This window comes from Hippocampus guttulatus, chromosome 21, assembly GCF_054856545.1.
Source record: "Hippocampus guttulatus isolate MCC_2025c chromosome 21, RoL_Hgut_1.0, whole genome shotgun sequence".
In the NCBI taxonomy this organism is placed as follows: domain Eukaryota; kingdom Metazoa; phylum Chordata; class Actinopteri; order Syngnathiformes; family Syngnathidae; genus Hippocampus; species Hippocampus guttulatus.
The window spans coordinates 7,694,417-7,716,353 of record NC_141281.1 but is presented as its reverse complement, the minus strand read 5'-3'; the positions used below and the strand labels follow the sequence as shown (position 1 = coordinate 7,716,353).

General features: G+C 45.5%; 2 protein-coding genes across 6 annotated transcripts in view; one reads left to right on the top strand and one right to left on the bottom strand.

Moving 5' to 3' along the window:
* LOC147186957 (ADP-ribosyl cyclase/cyclic ADP-ribose hydrolase 1) overlaps window positions 1-4,481 on the top strand; it is a 5,386-nt gene extending 905 nt beyond the window's left edge. Inside the window, exons 2-10 of one of the 2 annotated variants that reach the window (XM_086102431.1) lie at window positions 330-453; window positions 598-724; window positions 1,202-1,337; window positions 1,413-1,495; window positions 1,923-1,996; window positions 2,091-2,183; window positions 2,435-2,521; window positions 2,588-2,710; window positions 4,223-4,481. In XM_086102431.1, coding sequence (XP_085958557.1) covers window positions 330-453; window positions 598-724; window positions 1,202-1,337; window positions 1,413-1,495; window positions 1,923-1,996; window positions 2,091-2,183; window positions 2,435-2,521; window positions 2,588-2,710; window positions 4,223-4,244 — 869 coding nt within the window. In that variant the 3' untranslated portion in view covers window positions 4,245-4,481. Of the gene's footprint in view, window positions 1-329; window positions 454-597; window positions 725-1,201; window positions 1,338-1,412; window positions 1,496-1,922; window positions 1,997-2,090; window positions 2,184-2,434; window positions 2,522-2,587; window positions 2,838-4,222 lie in introns of those variants that run through there. The other variant, XM_086102432.1, reaches the window with a different exon arrangement.
* On the bottom strand, window positions 3,000-21,937 carry LOC147186956 (collectin-12-like). Of its 4 annotated transcripts, XM_086102427.1 has the most exons (12): window positions 21,802-21,936; window positions 21,039-21,174; window positions 20,846-20,927; window positions 19,182-19,232; window positions 9,412-9,534; window positions 7,286-7,372; window positions 5,657-6,700; window positions 4,828-5,310; window positions 4,476-4,612; window positions 4,280-4,389; window positions 3,673-3,821; window positions 3,000-3,589 (listed from the first exon to the last, which is right to left on the bottom strand). In XM_086102427.1, exons 3-12 carry the CDS (start codon window positions 20,925-20,927, stop codon window positions 3,576-3,578), a joined length of 2,280 nt encoding a protein of 759 aa, XP_085958553.1. In that variant the 5' UTR covers window positions 21,039-21,174; window positions 21,802-21,936; the 3' UTR covers window positions 3,000-3,575. The 4 variants fall into 4 exon arrangements, with proteins under 4 accessions (XP_085958553.1, XP_085958555.1, XP_085958552.1 ...); XM_086102429.1 differs by having other exon boundaries at window positions 3,000-3,586; window positions 20,846-21,174; window positions 21,802-21,937; XM_086102426.1 differs by having other exon boundaries at window positions 20,846-21,174.

The window sequence follows — 21,937 nt, the reverse complement described above, 5'->3', positions numbered from 1 at the left end:
CGTTGAAGAAAGAAAAACATGATATCCCTTGAATCATAGCCTGAAATGATAAAAATGTATTTATGAACAAGTTACAACGTTAAGACAAGATAATGACATACAACCCCACCGCTCCGAAAAATCGTCGGATTTTGGCAGATTTATCTCTTTATTGGTAAACACATACTGCAGGACGAAGTATTGTAAAACAGTCAAATGTCGTGCCTGTCGTTCACGTCATTATTGTTGTAGAGTTAAGGGAGCAGAAGAGTAGTCATTTTAGCCCTGATAAATGTTTTGTATGAATGTTGCAATCCGTTTCCGAATTGTCAAGTTATCGATGTCAGCAGGTGTGCTGGTACTTTGCATGTGCGCCGTCCCACTGCGAGCCCGTTCGGGGACGACGCCCAACATCAAGCACATTGTGATGGGCAGGTGCTTCAATTACATCACACTCGTCAACCCCGACATCAGGTAACCGGCACTGAAACCTCCTCCACCTGTTACAGCACATTTGCCAATCGTGGAGTCATTTTTCTCTTGACTCCCATTTGGTGGTTTGCATTTGTATGATTGTTTGCTTGTCCATCCCAAGGCGCTAATTGATTGCTCGCGCAGGTCGGACTGCGAGGAGATCTGGCGAGCGTTCGAGGAGGCGGTGTTGCGGCAGGCCTCGTGCGACGTGGCCGCCGAGCACTACCGCCATATGTTCCGAGCCATGCCGCAAACCGGCGCCTGCGACCGGGTAACCCACAAAAATTCGTCATTCACACAACCGGCACTGGCAACTCACAGAGTACAAACACTTTGGTACTATACTCGAGTACATTTGTCAGGCATGTGTGCTTGATTTGAAAATTCATTTTCCAGATATTTTCTTTACATTTGGCAAAATAGGCTTGGTTATTTTTTTCCCTTCCTTGTTGCTGAAGAGGAACTATACTGAAGTCTGTTTGAGGAGTTTCACTGAGACAAAAGTAGTACTTTACCACCTTGTGGCCTCTTGGCATCAATTAACTATGTGGAAGTGAATTGAGCACTTTCATTTTGACAAAAGTAGTGCTTTACTGACATTTTGTGGCCTCTTGCTGCCAAGAAACTACAGTATGTGAAAGTGAGTTGAGGAGTTTCATCGAGATATTTTGCCACCTGTGAATATGATAAATATATTTGAATCGTTTCAATTGTTTTGTGTGTGTGTGTGTGTGTGTGTGTTTTTAAGTTCCTGTTGTGGAGCAAGACGAGGACGCTGGTTCAGGACTACGCTGCAGTGGCGCATCACTTGTGGACGCTGGAGGACACATTGGTGGGCTACATGTTTAATGACCTCATCTGGTGCGGCCAACAAGAACACTCTGGTACGCCACTTCCTGTCATGCTGTTGCGACGCCGCCAATCGCAGCGCCATGTCGACTCACTGCCAATCTTTTCAGATTTCAATTTCGGATCATGTCCCGAGTGGTCGGCGTGTGTACATCATCCAGTTCACTCCTTGTGGAGGCAAGCTTCCAAAAATGTGAGTTTTGCATCAGCAAGCATTCACAATTTTCAGAGCACAAATTTTTTTTTTTTTTACTTTTCCAAAAGTTCTATTTTTGTGAAAAGAACATTTTGTTTTTTCAAAGATTGGTAATTAAACGAGAATGAAGTCAGAATTTTACTACAAAAAGGTCTTATTTTTTGGTGAATTTCTATTGTTGGAGGAAACATTAGGTAATTTCACAAAAATAACGTCATAAAAATGTCTGAGTCTCATGCAAATAGGTCATTTTTTTCAATAATTTTCTTTCCTTGAAAGGATTTGTAGGGCAAAATGCTGTAAATGTCAGACCATTGCAGGAACTGCTTCCTGATTTTTCTCAGAGAATATTTTTAAATCAAGCCTTGTATTGTTTTTTTCTGAGAATCTTTGTTGTGCTTTTCTTTTGGCATTTGTTTGTCAGTTTGCGGAAATGGCGTGCGGCAATGTGACTGTGCTGCTCAACGGCTCCATTGAGAAGGCCTTCAACAGGAACAGGTGGCTCTTTGTTTTCGATTCTCTTCAAATTTGAACGGGACTCACTCCTGATTTCCAAGTTGGATTTGTTGTTTTTCTTTTGCCTGTCTTACAGCATGTTCGGAAGTGTGGAGCTGGACAGTTTGAATCCGCAGCGGGTCCACTATGTCAACATCAAAGTGGTGGCCAATCTGGATGGCCCCTTCATGTGAGCAAATTCAAATAATATTGATGATTTCATAAGTTCTGTTTTTCTGACTAGCAATGACAGGTGTACACTTCAAAACACAACTTGTGCATAAACCGGAATAGCGGAGCCGTGAGAAGATAGATGACAATACTCACAGGCATATATACAGTATTATCTACGCTCTGCAAAGAATGGCTAATATTACTGCTGTACCAAGAAGCCAAGAGAGGAGCTGATTAATGACTCTACTTGGGGCTTTCCATGCACAGAGAATCCTGTAACGGGGGCTCCATCGCGGACTTGATCCACATCCTGCAGACTAGAGGATTCCGCTGGACCTGCTCTGACCACGACCGGTAAGCCAGCAACACGCTCGCCCGACTCCAATCTTCCCAGCCTAACTCAGGGAAATTCGTCCGCAGCATCCTGACCATGCTGCAGTGTGTCCACAAGCCGGAACACTCGGCGTGCCATACCTGCACCGACAGCCATCCGGTGAACTGGCAAATTATGGACAAATTTTGGTGCGCCAAGACAAACCTCAGGTCAGCCAAATGACTGGTCCTATGCAAATGTGACAGTAAAGTTGCATTTTTTGAACTTTGTGACAAATAATTGTGTTTTGACAATAATATAGTTGGATATTCTTGATGTTATTTAAAATATTTTACAATAAAGCTGAATTTTTGCAAGAAATAAACCTTGTGATTTTTTTGGGAAAGGTTTTTTTTTTTCTTGGAGAGATCATAAGTTTGTGCTTTTTAAAAATAATTTTTTTGACAATAAACTTCAAGTTAGCAATTTCAATGGAAGAAAATCCACAAGGAAGCTACCAATTTTAAAAAAACAAATTCATTTTTTAAAGCATCATGCATATAATTACCAACATGTGCATGTGGGGTAGATGTATTATTCTTCTGCACTGGGGGTTGCTATCCTCACATTCCATCCACCAGTCTGTTCCTGTGTGAAAATGATCACTGCCAAATCCAGTTGTAAGTACGGGCTATAAAAGTTTGATGCACCGAACCTGCAAAAGTTTTTCTGACTTTAGATAGCAGATTTCGTTTCTCACCTTTTAATCGCGTCAAAAATCCTTTTTCAACAATGAATGAAAACATATTTTTTTCATACTGAAGGAATTGCTCGTTTGGTACACAGTTGCATAGTGAAATATACATTCAGATATTCAGTTGCACATTAAAATGTAGATCAAACACTGGGTAGAATTGTAAAAAATACGCAAGATAAAAAAAAAAAAAAGAAAATAAGATTGTCCTTCCTTTGGCTGCTCCTGCTGTATTGCACTCAAGCCGCTCGTATCCCAAACGCATGTGTCCCTTTGTGTGTGGACCAGAACCTGCGCGATGTCCGGTCTAGCTGCCGCCCTACCTTGCCCCACCTTTGCTGCTACGAGATCCCTGCTGAAACACAGAGAGTCTATTTAATAACAAGAATCATTTTAATTTATTTAAAAACATTTTTCAAGAAGAATCGGTGCCCGTACGCGTGTCCGTCTGTGGCTTCTGGCAAATGTAGCTTATGAGATCTTCACAGAAGAAATCGTTCCAGAGGCCATCGTGGATGAGGCCGGCGCAGTTCTCGCCGCTCTCGTGGCCGTGGCCCCAGTTGTCGGGCTGGCCGGGCTTCCACTTACTGCCAGGGCGGGGAGGGGCATATAGCATCCATAATTAAAACATAAAACATTGGCGTTGTCACTTGATTGCTAACCAAAACAGGAGCACCTTGTGAGGCAGCATAAAGAGTCCCTTGGTGTCTTGTAAATGTGTTCCACATGTGGTATTAAAGATGATATCTTATGTCATGTGTGGGGATTAAAATAGGCAAATGACTTCCCTTGCGGTATTCAAGATGATTTTGCATCAAACGTCCTCCTGTATTGGAACGCCTGGTTGCTAAAACTAACTCAAAACAAAACTCAAGATTTAGTTGCACAATGATGTGGGTGTCCGTGTTTATGTACTGCGGAGCAGACCGTGGACTGATTTAAACTCCACGTTCACGTGGACTGCTGACATCGTTTCTTCTTTTCCCAGCAAACAGAGGCCTGCCCTGTGAGTGGTTGAGCAAGTGTGAATTCAGCGAGTACTGACGTGAAAGCCGGTTGGCTGCCGTCCAGCCAGCGCCACACGTTCTCCTCTGCCTGGTCGGTCAGACCCATCCAGAAGTAGCCCTTGCCGCTCGTCTGCTTCTGCAGCCATTCCTTAACACAAAACAACAACAATCAAGCATAAACTTTGACCAGACCAATGTTCTTTTTTTTTTTTTTCGTGAGTGAATGGGACTCACCTGTTGGTCCATGTCGTGGATGATCAACAACGAAGACGAGTTTCGTTCACAAGCGCTCTTTGCTTCATCAAAGCTGCGCGAGTCTTTGGAGAACAAGTAGCACTTGTTCCTGTAATGAAGCCATTCGGGTGGACAACCTGTAGAACAACCAATCATATCGTTGCATCAATCCAATATGGTGAAATTCAGCTTGTCGTTCACGCCTGTGCTACGGTGCAGATTTTTGAGGAATCATTTTGTTAGGATTTGTTACAGTACACAGGCAAGGCCGAATTGAGTTGCGCGCCTCCAGTGTAGTACCACGACTAGCCTGTGGTACGATAAATGATTGTTGTCTTGTGGGAGGTCGTACCTGGAGCCCCCAGTGTCAGAGGGACTGCCTCATCTTGGAGTGACATTGGGCTCAAGGGGATGGGGACCCCCGATGGTCCAGGTGGTCCCGCAGGCCCCGGAGGCCCCACTGGTCCCTGCAGTCCCCTCGGCCCCTGCTCTCCAGCCGGCCCTATTGGACCCCGGATGCCTGGGGGCCCCTGTGCCCCCTGAGGACCAGGCTGGCCATCTCTACCTGGCAGACCGGCAGTGCCCGGCTCGCCTTTACTTCCAGGAGGTCCAGCCCTTCCACCGGAACCCCTGGGACCCTTGGACCCTGGGTTGCCTGGGACACCCGGAAGGCCCCTTAAGCCTGGAAGACCCGGCGGCCCCGGAATACCCTGCTCTCCTCTTGGCCCTCTTATCCCTGAGGTACCTTTGTCCCCTTTCTCTCCCTTCTGACCTGATTGACCAGTTGGTCCTGGAGGTCCTTTGTCCCCTCGTGGCCCTCTGGGACCAGGAGGACCTGAAAAATAAATGCAGTCTTTGTAAAGCAGTACACAGGTACACACTCGACTGGTCACTAGACAATCTCAGGGCACATTTAGACAGATGAGTATTCGCGCCCGCATTCACATCTATGGATTTACAGTCTATAAATGAACGTAACGATCGTGTTTGGGAATGCGTGAAGAAACCGGGAAAAACAAAACAAAGCACGTGGGGAACATAATACAGTAAACACAGAAAGACCATAACTGAAATTGTAACCCAACCCCCACAATTGTGCGATGGACGCCCCTGCTACGAAGCCCAAGATGCTGCTTGAGAGTAATCCAATGAACAAAACAAACAGGAACATCATGTCTTACCCTGTAGAATAGTGAAATTTGTGATCAGCTGGGAGTGCTTGGTGTCCACCAGCTTCATCTCCTCCATGATGATGGAGAGGCTGGTGACCTCTTTATCCAAGCGTGCCGCCAAGTCCTCCTGCTGGGATCGCAGTCCGGACGCATCCGCCCTCATGTCGGCCACGCTGCCGTTGAGGCTCATCAGCAAGTCGGAGTGGCGACCGACCGTGTCGGAGCAACCGCGCAGGGCGTTGAGGTTGCGGTTGATGGCGCCCAGGAGCTGCGTGCTGAAGCTGACGTTGCCCGTCACGCGGTCCAGGCCCTGCTCCGATTCGTCAAGCCGCACCTCCAGACGCTCAAATTTAGACAATGTGAGATTGCTGAAGTCCCTCTGCTGGTCCAGGATCTCCTTCAGCGACTGGTCATGGGCGTCAGCCAAGTTGCTGGTGTTCTGCAATTGGCTGGAAACAAAAGCCAGCTGGGATCCGACCTCCTCCAGGCTGTCGTTGTTGGCTTTGGAGAGCACAGAGGCATTCGTTGCCAGAACCTGCAGGTTGTACACTTTACTCCGAAGCCACTCGGTATCAGTGAGTGTCTGTCTGGTGGACTGCTCCAGACTTTGAAAGTCATTGCGAACTTTCTGGATGTTCTGACTGGTGTCATCCACCGAGCGGTGCAGAGCCTCGATAAGGCCGCGCTGCTGTGCCTGAGTGAGGTTCAGGCCGCCGATGCTCAGTAAGACCTGATTCTGGAGCTTCACTTGCTGCTGAAGCTCTCTCTGCAGCCGGGTCGTGTCGTCCTGCAGACCCCCGAGGACACCGCCGTAGGAGTGCAAGGTGCCGTTGACAAAACGCAAGGCGGCCGTGTTGCTGTCCAGAAGACCCCGAATGGAGGCCTGACTGCTCTGGATTTCCGATCCGAGGTTTTGCAGTTGGCTCAGCTTGGCTTGATCACCGTGGAGGTGCTCCTCCATGGCGGACAGCTGCCTCTGGAGGGCCAACACCTTACTCTTGAAGGCATGGATGGCTGTGGTGGCGTTCTCGGATTTATCCCCACTCTGGTCATCTGATGAGAGACGTTCCACTGATCATGCACACTGTGGCAGTTTCGTATGGGAAACGAATTGGTGAAGTTTCAGGATAAACCGAAATAAACCTAAAATGCACTGTGACCTTTTCTTGTGAACTTAAATGGACCTTTTTAAAACTTGTCCAACCGTTTTGGTGATTTGGTAACTTTTGTATAACTCTCTATTCTTTAATGAGGAGCCGAATGGCAAAATTCACGACGAATACAGCAGAACCTCAAATGTTTAACCATTCAGAAATTTGACCAATTTTTGGTGAACGAAAATGTGAGACAAAAAGGAGTTCAATCAGGCAAGACCCCAACATGCCACACTCAGCTTAGCAAGATTTCAAGGATATTTGGCATTGATTTATCGTATGCCTCAAAACTAGATTTTAAAGAAGGGCTGCGCGGCCACACAGCAGGAAAAATGACAGAGAGCAGGCTGGAACATGTCAGATAAAGGCAAATACAAAAAAAAAGAAATTAAAAAAGCACTGTCAAACTATATCATTACTTTGCAGTAATCGGTAATCAGTTCCACACAGATTATTACACTGGGAATTTTCTTGGGACACTTACCGAGCTTTTTTAAGTCAGTCTCCACGGCGATAATCTTCCCCCCATAATTGGCAATGCCTTCAGAAACGCTGTCAACTCTTTGCACCACTGCACAAAAGACACAAGATGAGGGTTGGGCATGGCCGTTGCCTCGGTGCGCTTTACTCTGGAGCCAGAATGGCCTCCAACCACAGACATCGTTTATGAAAAAAGGATCAGCGGAAAGCATTCAAACTTTGAAACAAATCTCTGCACATTTCTCATAGCTATGCAATAACGGTGGAAAGTGATTAGGGTAACTCCCTGGATTGAGTCAAGCAACGTAAATAACACCGGCTTTAATTAGTTTTACTTTCAGAAAGAGATACAAAGGATCCTGCAAAGACGGCCTGGGGGGGTCAGTGACAGAGACTCAGGATGGAGGACCTTCCCCTGGGACAGGAGGTGACCTGGCAGGAGGGGTCTTTTAGTAAACAGTGGATGGAGGGATCAAAGACGACCCAGGGGAGGCAGCCGCATGTTGCAGGGGAGGCTCTTCACGCCCCCACAGGCGACACTGGCGTTCATTTCCTCTGGAATGTGTCTGGGATTTCAAGGAGTGGGCCTACCACCAGCACCGGTCCTGCCAGGAGAAGGCACCCTTCAAAGTGGGGACCACTTTGGGTTTCTGTGCTGGAAAACTGGTGTCATTTGGGGAGATTGACAAACAGGACGAGACGAGAGATTACTCACAATTTAGCCTGGAAAATGTGGCTAGTTAGCTTAGCTTCACGTTAGCTGATCATCCTGACCTTAGATTGACGGCATAAGAAAATTGGTGGAGATGATTTGTTACAAACCACAGCAAAAAAAAAAAAAACACAAGCAAAGCTGAGTTCTACCACCTTGTGAAGATATTCGGTACCTCTACCCATGTAGAGCCTCCTTTTCTTGTTTTTTTTTTTTTTTGTCCTTTTGGATCAACATGTGACCAAATCACCGATAAACCAGAAAATTTCAAGTCTCAACAATAGAAAACATTAACTTAGTCAACAAAGATTTTGTAGCAATGGCGAAAAACAGTATGCTGTTCTGTCCCAAGTTGGAATTATTGTTTGTGGGTTTTACAGTCCTTGCGGGACGCCTGGTAAAATAACATTAAACAAGAGAGGGAACAAAAGCCTGTGATGAAATGCAGCGTTTCACAACATACCCCCCTAAATGTTGAACTGTTTCCTGCACTTACATGTACAGTACTGCGAAAAGAGTGAGGGATACATTTTTGGTTCAACCACAGCAGGTTTCCAACCAATGAGACATAATTACATTGTCAATATATCGCTGCTAAAACAATACCTCCAGTGGTGGCCTCAAAGCCCCCGCCCCCCCCCCAAAAAAAAGAGCAGTTAACCAAATCCAAAAGTGAAACAAGGTGAAAACGTGACCCCCTTTCGACACCTTCATTTCCATTTCTGACTGTTTTTAGGGAAAACCAATGGCGCTCCGAGACAGGTTGACCTCATTTAGCCTTTTGCTTGTGTCAATCCGGTCAGAGAAAGGTCACGTTGAGAAGATGGCGCAGAGACGGAGTGCCGAGAGTAGTCACAAGAAGTGTCATCGATCACTCCAGGTCTGGCTACGCGACCATCTGGGCCTGCGTCAATGTACATCAAGGCAAGGATCCCTTGACAGAGTTTTGCGCCGGTGCCAGTAAAAACCCAATTTGGCTGGAGTTGCGCTATGTTCGCTCACGGCCCATCTGGGATCGATTAGGTCTGCATGAAAGCGCGTAGCAGAGAGTGCACGGGGGACATGGAGACGCAAAGATAACCCCCTGAACATATTAATGTAACTTCAACGTTTGAAAAAAAAAAAACAACAAGGGGAGGGGCGAAGGGTGCATATGGCAATGTTTATGACAATCATGGTCGGAGCATTGAGAGTCCAGTTCCCGGAAAGACCGAACCCGACCTAGAAAACATGAAACTAGAAAGTTGAGTTCTATAATGCGCTTGAATTTTCTGACACAAGCCTCAAGACGTTTGGACAGATGTAACATGAAGGGTCACTTCACCCAGATGTGCTTGACTGAAAAAAAAGTCTGTCACATGTGGGCAAAAGCCAGAAATGGAATGAATGCAAAATGTCCCCCGTGACCCTCATCTTACCTTTATATCCAAGTACAGCAACGGCAACGGTTAGGAGCGTACACAGCACATAGAGCAAGGCTATGGAGGTCTTCAGCGCCCATTCCTTCTTACACTTCGTGCACTGGGTGCCCTCCTGGATGGCTGTGGAGGGAGGAGGTAGGGGGGGGGGGAATAAAGGCTTTACATTATGGTTTTATATACAAAGAGGTTAACACAAAAAAGTGTGCATTGCGGGTAAAGCTTTGTGTCATGACCAAGAGGGGTCAACATGAAAAAGCTCCCTTTGGGGCCCTGGGTGGTGAAGGGGCACCAAAACAACCTCCTCCCCTCCCGCTCGTTGCTTATTTTCGTCCATGTGCACCGCGAGAGAAAAAAAACATTCAACAAACCTGATGGAGTAAACGACCTGCAAGTCATGAAACAGAACGCTAAAAACAACCATGTAGCCGAACATCGTCATTCTTCTGCTAGAATTAGGAGTGGGATCAACATAAAGGTTTGGGACTTGTGCAACGCGCTTACTGGAACACAGCTGTGGTTCATTTAAGATTCAGGAAGTATGTGTGCGAAGGGGGTCCAGTTTTCATTCACCTGTAATGAAAACTCATTCCACACGCAAAACCTCACCCTACCTCTTGGCTAACCCTACCTCGCTTCAGAAGGTTTGCTGAAGCTAAGGCGGACTATCAACCTCCAGGGGGGACAAAACATGCCCATCCTTGATTTGCCAACAACTGGAGAGTCTAGCAAGACGAGACTTTAGACTTCAACACTGCAAGCTCCGCCTTTAAAGTGCCAACCCTAACCTGAGATTCATCTCCTAACCCTTATCTAATCCTGCCTCCTAAACCCTAACCCTAGTGGAGTTAGCAGGACACGATTAGTGACTGCCAAAGCTTTTTGCACCGATACAGTTTAACTCCTATCAAAACAATGATTTGATTAGCCAACACTGGCCCGTGTCTGCGTTTATAGACGTTGGAAGGAAGTCCATCTCACCGCATTGCCTACCTGCCAACCCGGGAGATTTACTGTAAAGGCGGAAAAAAAAACAGAGCGAGCGAGCGAAAAAGGAGGGGAGGGGGGTGAAATGCAATACGCTCATGGTTTTGATTCTTACTCAACTCAAACGCCCCCAATGCTATGCAGCCCAAGGTCGTGATTTGTCACAATTCCTTGTCCCCTGCTCTTAATTTCTGCAAGCCATCAAATTGCGAGACTGATGGGACATCAAAACCTCGTGCCAGTTTTCATTCAAAACAGACGACGGTGAAATACCGAGCGGGCACGATTGCAGTCAACGGGGAGTACAGAGCTGTCAATCTGGCGTGGCGGCGTGTTATCAGCAGTATCAATCGTCCGTGTGGCGAGTGAGAAAGTGTCAAAAACCAACACATATGCTTCATCGCATGACTACGCTCGAGGATTACAGACCACACAATTTACACTGACCTCAGCTCTCAAAGCTCCAAAATGCTGGCTGGTATTCAATCCCACCATAAACTCTTTAAATTGTACGAACACATATTTATACGTGTGGCGCAGTGCGATGTTGGTGCACCACGATGGGGAAACCAGCGGCAATTTATTCATTTTGGTCAAAAGGGTTGAACAAAACTGAAACACCAAAACTGAATTTCGAAGCATGTTTCCGAGGACACGGAAATTCCAGGATAGGACTCCTGGATTCCCGGGTGACCTCTAAGCAGCAACACCGGCGAAATAGTTTTCACCTTTGTCATGCGAACAGAGCCGAGATGCCAAATTTCACACGAGATGCCAAACTATCCTGAGGTTTGCGTCTCATGATTTTTGGCATTTCTCGGAATTGTGAGTCACAAATGCAGGGGGGGGGGGGGGCCTCTAAGATTAAAATGTGACGTTTATTTCCTGTAAATAGCGGTCAGGGTTTCCGTGGTGACAAAGGGGAACGCAAAGTGGTGAGGTCACATGTTCACGGCTTCCCCTTTCACGCTCTCGACAGACTTCCAGGAACCACAGATTGACTGGAAAAGGACAAGTCAATGAATTAAGGCCGCCATCACAATGAAAAGTAATTGAATTAGCTCGTCAACGTCCAGTCCGTCTTTATGCAACCTCATTGCCCCAACTTGGGGGGGGGGGGGGGGAGACAATGAGCAATATTCAAGCTTCAATCTGCTGCCAAGTTTGTGAGGCGGTGGGGTGCCACAGAGGCTCCCGTGACTCATACACATCCCAGTTTTCTCGCCCACACGGGCTGCCCTGTGCCGCCTCAACGATGGCATGTCCGCATTTGCTTGTGCGCTCATCGACTCGAATCGGTGACTTTCAGTGACCCCGAAGCGCAGCCACTCTTGAAAAACCAACTTCAAATAAAGAGGATTTCCATGTGGACCTTGTAAGTGTTAAAAAAAAAAAAAACGGACGGCCTTCCAGGACGATGTGTTCGATCTAGATTTTAATCAGGAATTGTTTTAGCGTCTCTGCCTCGTGGTTTCTGAGGCTCTGGGTCTGAATCTCTGGTCAGAGCTTCTTTTGTGCGGTTGACGTCAATGAAGCAGAATCAACCGATTGTGATGCTATTGTGGGTTAATGATGATGATTAACAGGGCAGCGCGGTACATTAGTGGTTAGCGTGTCTGCCACACACTTCTCAGGTTCGCCGTTTGAATTGCTTCCTGTCATGATTTGTGTTTTGGTGGCCTCTGTTTGGATTAAAAAAAAAAAAAACGGTTACCATGATATTGCAAAAACACAAGGTTCTCTCCCCGGGATCCTCAGCGTCTCCCCTCCCGTTGTTGGCATGTGCAATTAACAAATTTCTTTCTACCTGCCAATGACACAAGAGGAAGTGCGGAATTAGGGCCAAAATTCCTCAGAGTTCATGGGACGACTCTGGGGCCTGGGTGCGGAAAAAAAAAATAAATAATACACACACACACACACACACACAACTTCATGTGTGGCTTTTTTTATTAAGCGTGACAGAAACCAAACGCCTCCATCATGCGGTCTTGCGGTTGCGAGTGAGCGTCACCAAAAAAGCCGCCAAAAAAAAAAAAAAGAAGCCCTCCTTAAATCCCCGCTGGATTTAAGGAGGGTTTCTTTTTTTGTTGTTGTTGTTGTTTGTTTTTTGTTTAATCGCTGGAAGGTGAGAAATAAGAGCGCTGTGATGGATGAGCTGTTGAGGCCTGTTATATTTAGCCAAATGAGTCCATCCAAGATTGACATCATCCAGTTGAGAAATGAGGGAGACAAGAACGAGGCCATGTCAAACGTGAGGCTGAAAAACATCAATGCAGTTACACACAGAGAGTAGCAGAATGCCAAAGACGCTGAGACAAAAAAAAAAAAAAAAGCCAAAAATGAGACATCATTTGGGTGTATGCTCCTCGACGACCAACTAACTCCACTAATGTAAAGAAAATATCCACGAGGGTACACCGGGGGGAACGTTTCTCCTCAATTGGTTCGTTCTACAGCCAGTATGACAAACTCGTCGATCGCCTAGGCTACCCTCGGGCCAGGGGGCCTCGTTGGGCTCTGCAAAGATTCCGAAAGACAAACAGGCCGACTTTCCAAAGAACTACATCAACAGTGCAGTTGGTATAGGGAATGGACTTACTCAGCGGAGGGGATTTGGGGGTGGGGGGGGGGGCTGCCAAGTGACTTGGGGTTCGGTTACAAAGCAAAACATGTGAGTTGAAACACTCCAAACGTTGCAGCTCCGTGTGTGTGTGTGTGCGTGCGTGTAGCCTGCTGGCTAATAACCGCCTCATTAGCATCTGGAAAAATGATAGTAACGGATGTCATGCAACACCAACAAAAAGAGGTCAGCATAAAAGCAGGAATCGGGAAGATTTAATCCTCTCAAAACAACACAATTCAAACGCCGCTGTTCTTCCGACAGCTTACACTCAAACTTTGATAAAGAAGAAGTGTTTAACTTTCAGCTGCGAGCGCCTGGAAAAAAAAAAAAAGTTGTTCCTCCAAAAGGCAACTAACACCATCTCAAAGGCAGCGTTCCCCGATCCAAATGTGAAAAATCTCCCAACGCGGTCCAAGCCGAGGCAAGTGCTTCAAAGTAAAATAAACATCTCCGTGTCACTCGATGGAGTAATGCTGAAATAAAATAAATAACATCTTCCCTCTGATGAGCAGCTGGGATAATAAAACCCGACCTCCTCCCCACCAAAAAACGGAATTCACGGCATGTGTTTCTCTGCCTGGCTTGGCTGTCGGAAACATTTGGGCATGGACGAGAACATTTATTCTTCTGATGGTGTTCACAATCTAGAAGCTTCTTGACTCTCAGACTGAATTGGACAGGATTTTACGTTGATCTGTCCCTTAAAAAAAGGGAACGTTGTACCCCGCTTGGCACATAACCGGTTTTGGGCCCTGGAAAAACGACGAGCAAGTTCCCTCGGCGTCCAATAATTAGTCCTCGGGGGAGAAGAACAGAAACAGGCTCCTACTCTATCTTATTTCTGACAGCATGGTATTTGGTATTTAAGATATGGCGTTAAAATACCCGACGCTCATCTTCGTGCTTCATGTTCTTCCGCCGAAATGTAAACATGCCAAGTTACAGTTCCTTTCCTGCTGCGAAAATCCAGGAAGTCATAATAAGGTCACGCAGAGTCCTGTCAAATTGAATCGTATATAACGAACTGCAGACAGCTGAGACACGGTTGTTGGAGTTCCGGACATATCAATAAGTTATTCCATGGCAGATAAGGCAAAAGCCCCCTCCCCCCAAAACTGTTTCCCTAAGGTGGAAGCCAAAACGCAGTATCAAGATGAAGCATTAAGCTCTACGGTTCGTGACGCTGTACACCAATCACTGATTGACTTGATTAAAACTCACGTTTCAAATCTGTCAACTCATACTATAGGGAAGGAACCGTGGGCCGGAGAATTTGTGAATGGAAACAGGATGATCACTGGTGTGGATGCCTCACGACAATAACTCAGACCGAAGAGTGACAGTAAACCGCATTCAGAACATCCAATTACACGGTGAAACTTCCAAAAACAAGCCAGGCGTCGACACGCAGACGAGCAGGAGCCCGATGACCAGCCAACGCTCTCCCGGGTGGGCAACAATGGAAAAGTTAAGCGGCGTCGTGGGTACTGAAGTTCCTTCTGGGTGGCCTGGCACGTCTGCAGTTAGAGAGTGAACGAGGGGGGCGTGTCCTTCACAATCAGAACGTCGGCAAGCCAGCGCGGCGCTAGATCCGGATAATTTAGAGTGTTCCATTAACCTGCCATGCATGTTTTTGAAATGTGGGAGGAAACCAGAATACCCGGAGAAAACCCGCGCAGGCACAGGGGGAGAACATGCAAACCCGACACAGAAAGGCCTTATTCAAATCCACGACCTCTGCACTGTGAGACAGGCGTGCTAACCAGTCGACTACCAACGCGCCTCCCAAGGTCCAACCACATCTCAGTCAGATGTGGAAGGTTCTTACAGTTTATACTAAAATGGGGAAGGGGCGGGAGGGTAACACGAATCCCCAAATACATTGTTAAAGTGTGTCTGGGTGTTCTGCTGCTGGGAAGTGTTTGGGATTTTATAGCTTTACGGACGCCGGAGACTTGCAAATATCAACCCATTAGGTCGGGTGAGACACCGTTTTCGAAAGCGCTCTCACGCGCGAGCACAGAAGACACGCCAACAATGAGCAATTTTAGCGCATTTTCATAGGAGACGCTAAAAGAACGCAAGTGCCTTGGATTGCTTCCTGCTGTATGTCGAATTACCGTATCAATGAGTCAGACTCTCATATCAGAGCCCATAAAAAACATGTTTTAAAAGAGGATTGGCAAACTCCAGCAAGGGCTCCCCTGACATCTGCACGTGGGTCATGTCAAGGACACCGCGGGGTTATTAGGGTGTGAGTCGCAGAGATGGAGCGGTGGACGGTTTGGACAAGAGTGTCGGAAGTTCGGGTAGAGCGCTGCTTTTCATCAGGCTGGAAAAAGGTGCGTCAGAAAAGCCTGCGATAGATCCATACACACACATTGGGTCACGTTGGGTCTTGAATCCATCAAGGTAGTAGGAGCCTGTCCACAGTCCACTAATTAGCACTATGGAGAGAGGATCAGAAATGGACTCTTGCTCCCATTTTCTGACAGTGTGCACGTATTTGGGATTCAAGCTATGGCGACAGATCGGGTGTTGCCCTTTTTGTTGCCTCTAGAAAGAAGTATTACTTTTCCACCCTCTGCTTCAGTTCAGTGGTCCGGTTCTGGTACAATTCATACTTTTGCATCCTTCACAATTATTTGCAGTTGAACCTCAACAAATTAGCATGCCATAACACTTTCAGCGATTTGCATTTTTCTGTCAACGTAATCCATCTAAAATCTCTGAGACAGATTGAGTCTTGGTTCTGCCTAAGGTGTTCTTCCTGTTTAAGAGTTTTTCCTTCCAAAGTGTTTGCACACATGAAGGCTCTCTTGGTATTTACCAATGCTTCTCGTTCGCTCCAGCTGACTCTTTTCACGTCAAATGTCTTATCTCCTCACCCAGGAGCCCGTCAGTCCTCTTCCTGTTCTTCCCTCCAACGCCGGCTGCATCTCTTCCACCTTCTCCCACTTTCCCCCCTCACTCCCTTGCCGCCCGTCTCCCTAGGGTGAAATATCCCCTTGTCGGATTACTATCTGGCCTCCCAACTGTCTGGCGGTACATCATCTCATTTTTTTGTTTACACACTCCCCGTTACATTCGCACTGAACATTACATACAAGACACATGGCTAACATCCAATACAATTTGTTTCCGTTATGTCATTCTTCGTTATTTGCTTTACACCGAAAACAGGAGCGGAAAGGTCTGACGGTGATGTCGCGAACCTTTCTCTGAAAAATGTATAAACAGCTACAAGGCAGACCTGAAGAAGAGCAAAACAAAACAGTGTATGTCATAGAAGAGGCCGCCAAACCGCTGCAAAGAGACTCCAAAATTCCTGGCACTCCATCAAACGCAGAGCACGGCATCACATGACCGTATGTGTTAAACTCATCATGCTGCTGAGTAATGGGAACAAGACGACAGTACGTTTGACTTTGTTACCCGGAATGGATGAGTTGTTGGTTCTCAGACAATGGCAAGAATGAAGCAAGTTGTGACGTGTTGACGCATGCAGTTGCAAGCATGAGGCACCCCGCCACCCAATTGTGGTTTCGGGAGTGCGCTGAGCCCGAAGTGGTGAAACCATCACCAGTACAGAATATGGATGAGCACACTTTGGGTTTATTGATGTCCCCTTGCTTTTTTATCTAGGTGTTGATCAGCCTACTTTTGGTCACGTTACACCAGGGGTCCCCAAACTTTTTCCTGTGAGGGCCACATAACTTTTCCCTTCTCTGATGGGTGTCAGTTTGTAACAGAAAAAGTGTGACGATCGTAGGGGAGCTTAAAAAATTTATTGTTTTCCAGAAAGCCACACATAACCAAATAACCCTTTCCAGGTTCTTTACAGAAAAAAAGTCAGGAAACAAATAATAACACTATTAATGTAATAAATAAGTTCTTCACAGAAAAAACAGGAAATAAATAATAACTAAATAACTCTCTCTGGGTTCTTCATAGAAAAAAAAAGCCATGGAACATTAACTTTCTGTTGTGCCATGTACAATCTTAACAGATAAAAGTTCAGCTCAGTTGTCAGAGCAGAATCTCTCTGACACATATGACCAGTCTCTTAAAGTTCTTGTGTTCCTTCCTTATAATCCTTTTGTAGGTTCCAGTAGGCTTGTAGACACCGCTGTTTGGAGTTAGGGTTTTTTTGGGGCGTTTTTAACACAGTGACCGGTCATTTTGACCCGAGGACAACAGGAGGGTTAGAGGGCCGGGCCAAATGTGCTGACGGGCCGTATCCGGCCCGCGGGCCGTAGTTTGGGGACCCCTGCGTTACACCATCAATGCAACAATCCAAAAAACCCTCCCATCTCTTCTGCTCTTTCCAACATTTGTTTCATCATATCACAGTTTGTCGTTTCAAACTGACGACCGAGCGCACGAGCTGTAAGGAGCGTGTGACGTCGAGAAAAAGGCTCAGTCAGGTGGATTGCTTTCTAACTCCGTTGGCCATTTTATCCCGGGGCCCCCAACAGAGAATAACAAACGTGTTTCGACCTTGAGTACCGTGGCAGGCATCCAGGCCCGCCATATGAATTCACTCAGCGCACCGACAGTACGTGTGCTTTTCATCTGGCATGCAAGTCATATAAATGTCTTTTTGTGCATTTGTGTAAATACACGTCATACGGGCATGCCAACGGATGATGTTTGCGTAAGATAGAGAATGAGAAACTAATGTGCTCACGTATGTTCTGTCCAAGAAAGCTAAGCCATTAGTTTTGGGAGAAAAAAAAGGCACTCCAAGAGTCGACTAAGTGTAGAGTTGGCGTCGGTCTTTGGTGAGAGTCATGCACGCTGGCATGCACCTCAGCGTGCTGATGTCATGAAGCTAATCGTAGATTAGGGAGGCTAAAGAGTGCGGAGGGGGAGGAACAGCAAGGCAATCTCGACTTTCTTCCCCTCAAACAAAGTCAAGAGTTCATCGAAATAAAAGACTTCCCCGCACTCCTCAGCGTTTTTTAATCTAAACCATGGGTCGGACTCTGGCTGGCAAAAACAAACAGGATGCTCCTCCTCAGGTGACTCGGATGACAGGGAATACGTTTGAACACAGTTTGAGGGCCCCTCTGCTTTGCCGACATGGGGCCGAACATCTCCGCCAAAATGCGGAACGCCACTGAACCGTGAACCCAAATGCGTAAATGACAAGAATATTTTACAGCGTGCAAAATAATGCAATGAAGCTTCGCAGCGAGGGGGATTTTGGATCAGAAAATACACACTGCGTGGAAAATAGCCTTACCGGTAAAGAAAATACGGGCCAGAGGAGTTCTATTCATCCAAATTATACTGGGCATGGTTGATAAAAATAGATTATTTGCGTTGCAGATCATCTGGATAAAGATATACCCTTTAGTTAGCCATATACATCCTCACATTCTCACTCGGTCATCATTCTGCAATAAATCATTCCACTTGTCCCACCTCAATCAGCGCTAGCAAACGTGGCATCTGCAAACCTGACGGTTGGGTTTGAACTTGCAAAAGCTGTCAAATCTTTGCCTTACAGATTGTGAAAAAATAAAATAAAATACCGCATGATGTTAAATATTGTGAAGAGGCGCAATAGTATTATATGGGTTATGGTAGGCCTGTTTGACTGCCGCTTCTCCTTTCTGCCCGCCATCTCTCCCGTTTGACAAGGTGTTGATGGACTCTGCGGCAGTTGCTGTAACTGATGCCAACCTTATCTAAATACATTTGACTTGACCTGACCTGACCTACCGCTTCTCACCAGTAGCTTGTGCTCAAACCGTACGCTTGAAGTGGCCAAAGCATGTACAATTTTATCATCAAGTCAACACTTGACCTGCGAATGCAACAGTACGCATCTCTCCACTAGGGAAATAGTTCAATAAAGCCAAACCGACAGTCATAACAGCAGGATTGCCTCGCACATTTCATGTTGCGTAATGCTGCATAGTTGCGGTCTTGGCCATGTTTGCGTGTTTTTGGGTGGGGGTGAATTTATTTGGATAAAAGCAAGAAATTATTCTTGAAAGGTTTTAGCATGAACCCACATTTCGTTGCCAGGATTTAAACATGTTGATGATCTTAGCATGGTGAGGTAGGATGAGGAGTTCTGACTTACTTAGCGTTAAAAAAAAAATGTTTTTAAAAAAATGCATAAAAGGTGTTATTCATCACTCACCAAAGCGCTTGTATCCAAAAGACTGTACTTCCTCCTCGTCTGCAAAGTCGTCTGCGTGACAAAATCAGAAACATATGACATAAATAGCTTGCACACCTCACCCCCCAAAAAAGCCAAAAGTGACTTCTAATGTGTCATACTGTACCTATCAACAATGAACCTATTCATTGTGTATGTGCTACAAGGTCGTGGCGCAGAGTGCGCAAAGTAAAATCGCGATACAATGAACGTCACATGACTAAACCCGGAAAACAGGTTACCGACCTGGCTGTGTATTGCGCAATAACTATACGATGACATATAGTATGATATTGAGGCAACATATCAGGGCGTGCTTGTTCTTCTTGGATTTTGGTTTTCGGTCAAAAACATGATCACGCATGATTCCCCGCGCTGAGAATTTTATCGGTTGCGGAACACAATCTTTATGTGACTGCTGTTCTGTGGTGACATTATTGCAGCACACCACACACAATACGATCAAAAGTGTTAAATGCCTGATTATTATATATATATTTTTTAATCATCATTTCTGGGCTGTGTAACAATCATTAAGATTGTAAAAATCCTTATGTGTGTCGTGCGCCTTGGGTTCCCCAAGACCAGGAGCATAACATGCCACTACACTAAAGAACATCATGGTTTAATGGTAAACAGATGGTGCTAACTGGGGGAGGGGGGGGGGGGGTGGTCTCCTGGGGAAGAGACTGATGAGATGTTTTGGTGAGGGAGAGGTCACTTTGCTATTAAACTAGTGGTGATGTCAACCATGCATAGCCTTGTAGCACTATTGCAGGAAGATACTATCAATGCTAATCACCATCCAGTTTTTTTCAATCAATATCGAGTGAGTGGTTCTCAAACTTTTTAGTGCCAAGTACCACCTCTTAAAAGAACTCGCCAAGTACCATCATAGTCTTCAACATTGAAAAATAGTAACGTAGGCGGCCAGTTCACTGAAAACGGTGCAGACTTATTTTGCCACTGTAACGTGATGCACATTTTGAAGATTGCTGCCCAGAAATATAGGGAAGTTCACTTAAGTGTACTGAAGTGACTGAATTCAAAATTATTACTTTTAGGTGAAGCGCAATTGTACCTAAGTAAATGTATAAAAACAATTCTTGTATTATTAAATGTATTGTAATGGTCTTAAAAGTTAAATACCATACATAAAATGTAAAAAAAATTAAATTAAATTAAAAAAAAGGATTGCACTGAATTTCTTTCAATACATACATGCTCCATTCTACTATGTTCGAGTGTATTGCGTGTTTAAAATATGGTAGATTGTTTATTCTATATAATCGATTCCCCCTCCCCGATTAGCAACCATCATTTTTACACCTACGGGCAATGAAGCTGACGTGCAAGTTTTGGGAAGGTGAGAGCAAGCCCGAGAATCAAACACAGAACATCTCAACTGTAAGGCAAATCTTCAAATCGCGAGTACACCGCGCTTCCAATTTATATTTACATCCTGCACATCCTTTCATCCATCTTCTATAACTCAGGAGATTTGAACATGAAACCTCAGAACCCGTGAAGCAGACGTGCTATCAAGTGTACGCTGCGCTGCCCTGCTACTTATCATGAAACTGCAAAAGCATGACAGTCGCTTAATATGACTGATTAAGTATGATAACGATAACAATGAATAATACCTTTCATTGCGTTTTGATTGCTCGCTGGGGACAGAAGAAGACACAAGGATCGCTGTCTGTCACTTTGTGCGCATCTCAGCATCTGGTACAAAGTGGCTCAATAGTAAATGTTCCCCGAGTTTACGAACGACTATTGCTTGGGGGGAAAATACACATATAATAACATCAAAGCAAAAAGGAAATATCAAACTACACTTGTTGGAATCCCATCGCTCTGGTAGTTCCTCTTAGCGGGACTGGTGTGCTGTTTCTGTTTCTGTCTCCTCTTGACGCTGTTTCTTCGACTGCGAGGAGAAGTCAAGCTGCATGTTGTGACGTCCGGATCTTACCTTCAAAAGTAAAGGAATAAAAGATCATCCACTCACAATCGGCATTTCGTTCAATTCTATCACTCCGCTGTTGTGACTTTATCGACTCGATTGTGCTAAACTAAGTTTTATTGAATTGATATGAATATTTTAGAAAACCTTTATTGTGAAGTCCAAACTGAATCCGATGGCGAACACCGTTAACGATCGCTAGCTTTACACGGCCATGACAGAGGCATTTGTTAATCAACGGATTAGAAAATTAAAAATCTTATTTCTGCAAAAGTGATGAATTCAAATTATTCGTTTTCATTTGTAAGTCACTCATCTCATTAACTATTTTCTCATAAACCCCCTCTTGAAAAGCTGCTGCCCATTACTGATAATTTCTTAAAAGGCCTCACTGAACACTGATCAAGTGACATTTTCTTGCTCACTTCCTGTGTTTTTACACATTTCATTTTCCCTTGGCTTTCTTTTACACGAGTGGTTGATGAGTTCCAAACTTAAAAAATAAATAAATTAATTCATCTTACAAAAAAGTGTGCAGTTAAATATTCTACAAAGCGCGTTGTTACAGCTGCACCTGTTGTGAAAGTGTAACTTTGAGCAACACAATTACATCAATATCAGACGTCAAATCCAGACCTTCACATGCAAACATCTGTCCTTCCCTTTTGTCCCAATGGCCCCTCATCTATCAAGACGACACTGCAAAGAATGCCTGAATCTGTCACATGACCACATCACAGGCCTGCGGACGTGCGTCGGCGATCAAAGCGCA

Coding starts and splice junctions, on each gene's coding strand:
- LOC147186956 (XM_086102426.1), bottom strand. CDS start 20,927: ATGCTGAGATGCGCACAAAGTGACAGACAGCGATCCTTGTGTCTTCTT. Junction 9,535..19,181: donor TTTTGGATACAAGCGCTTTG/GTGAGTGATGAA, acceptor CTCCCTCCACAG/CCATCCAGGAGGGCACCCAG. Junction 6,701..7,285: donor GACTGACTTAAAAAAGCTCG/GTAAGTGTCCCA, acceptor GTCTCTCATCAG/ATGACCAGAGTGGGGATAAA.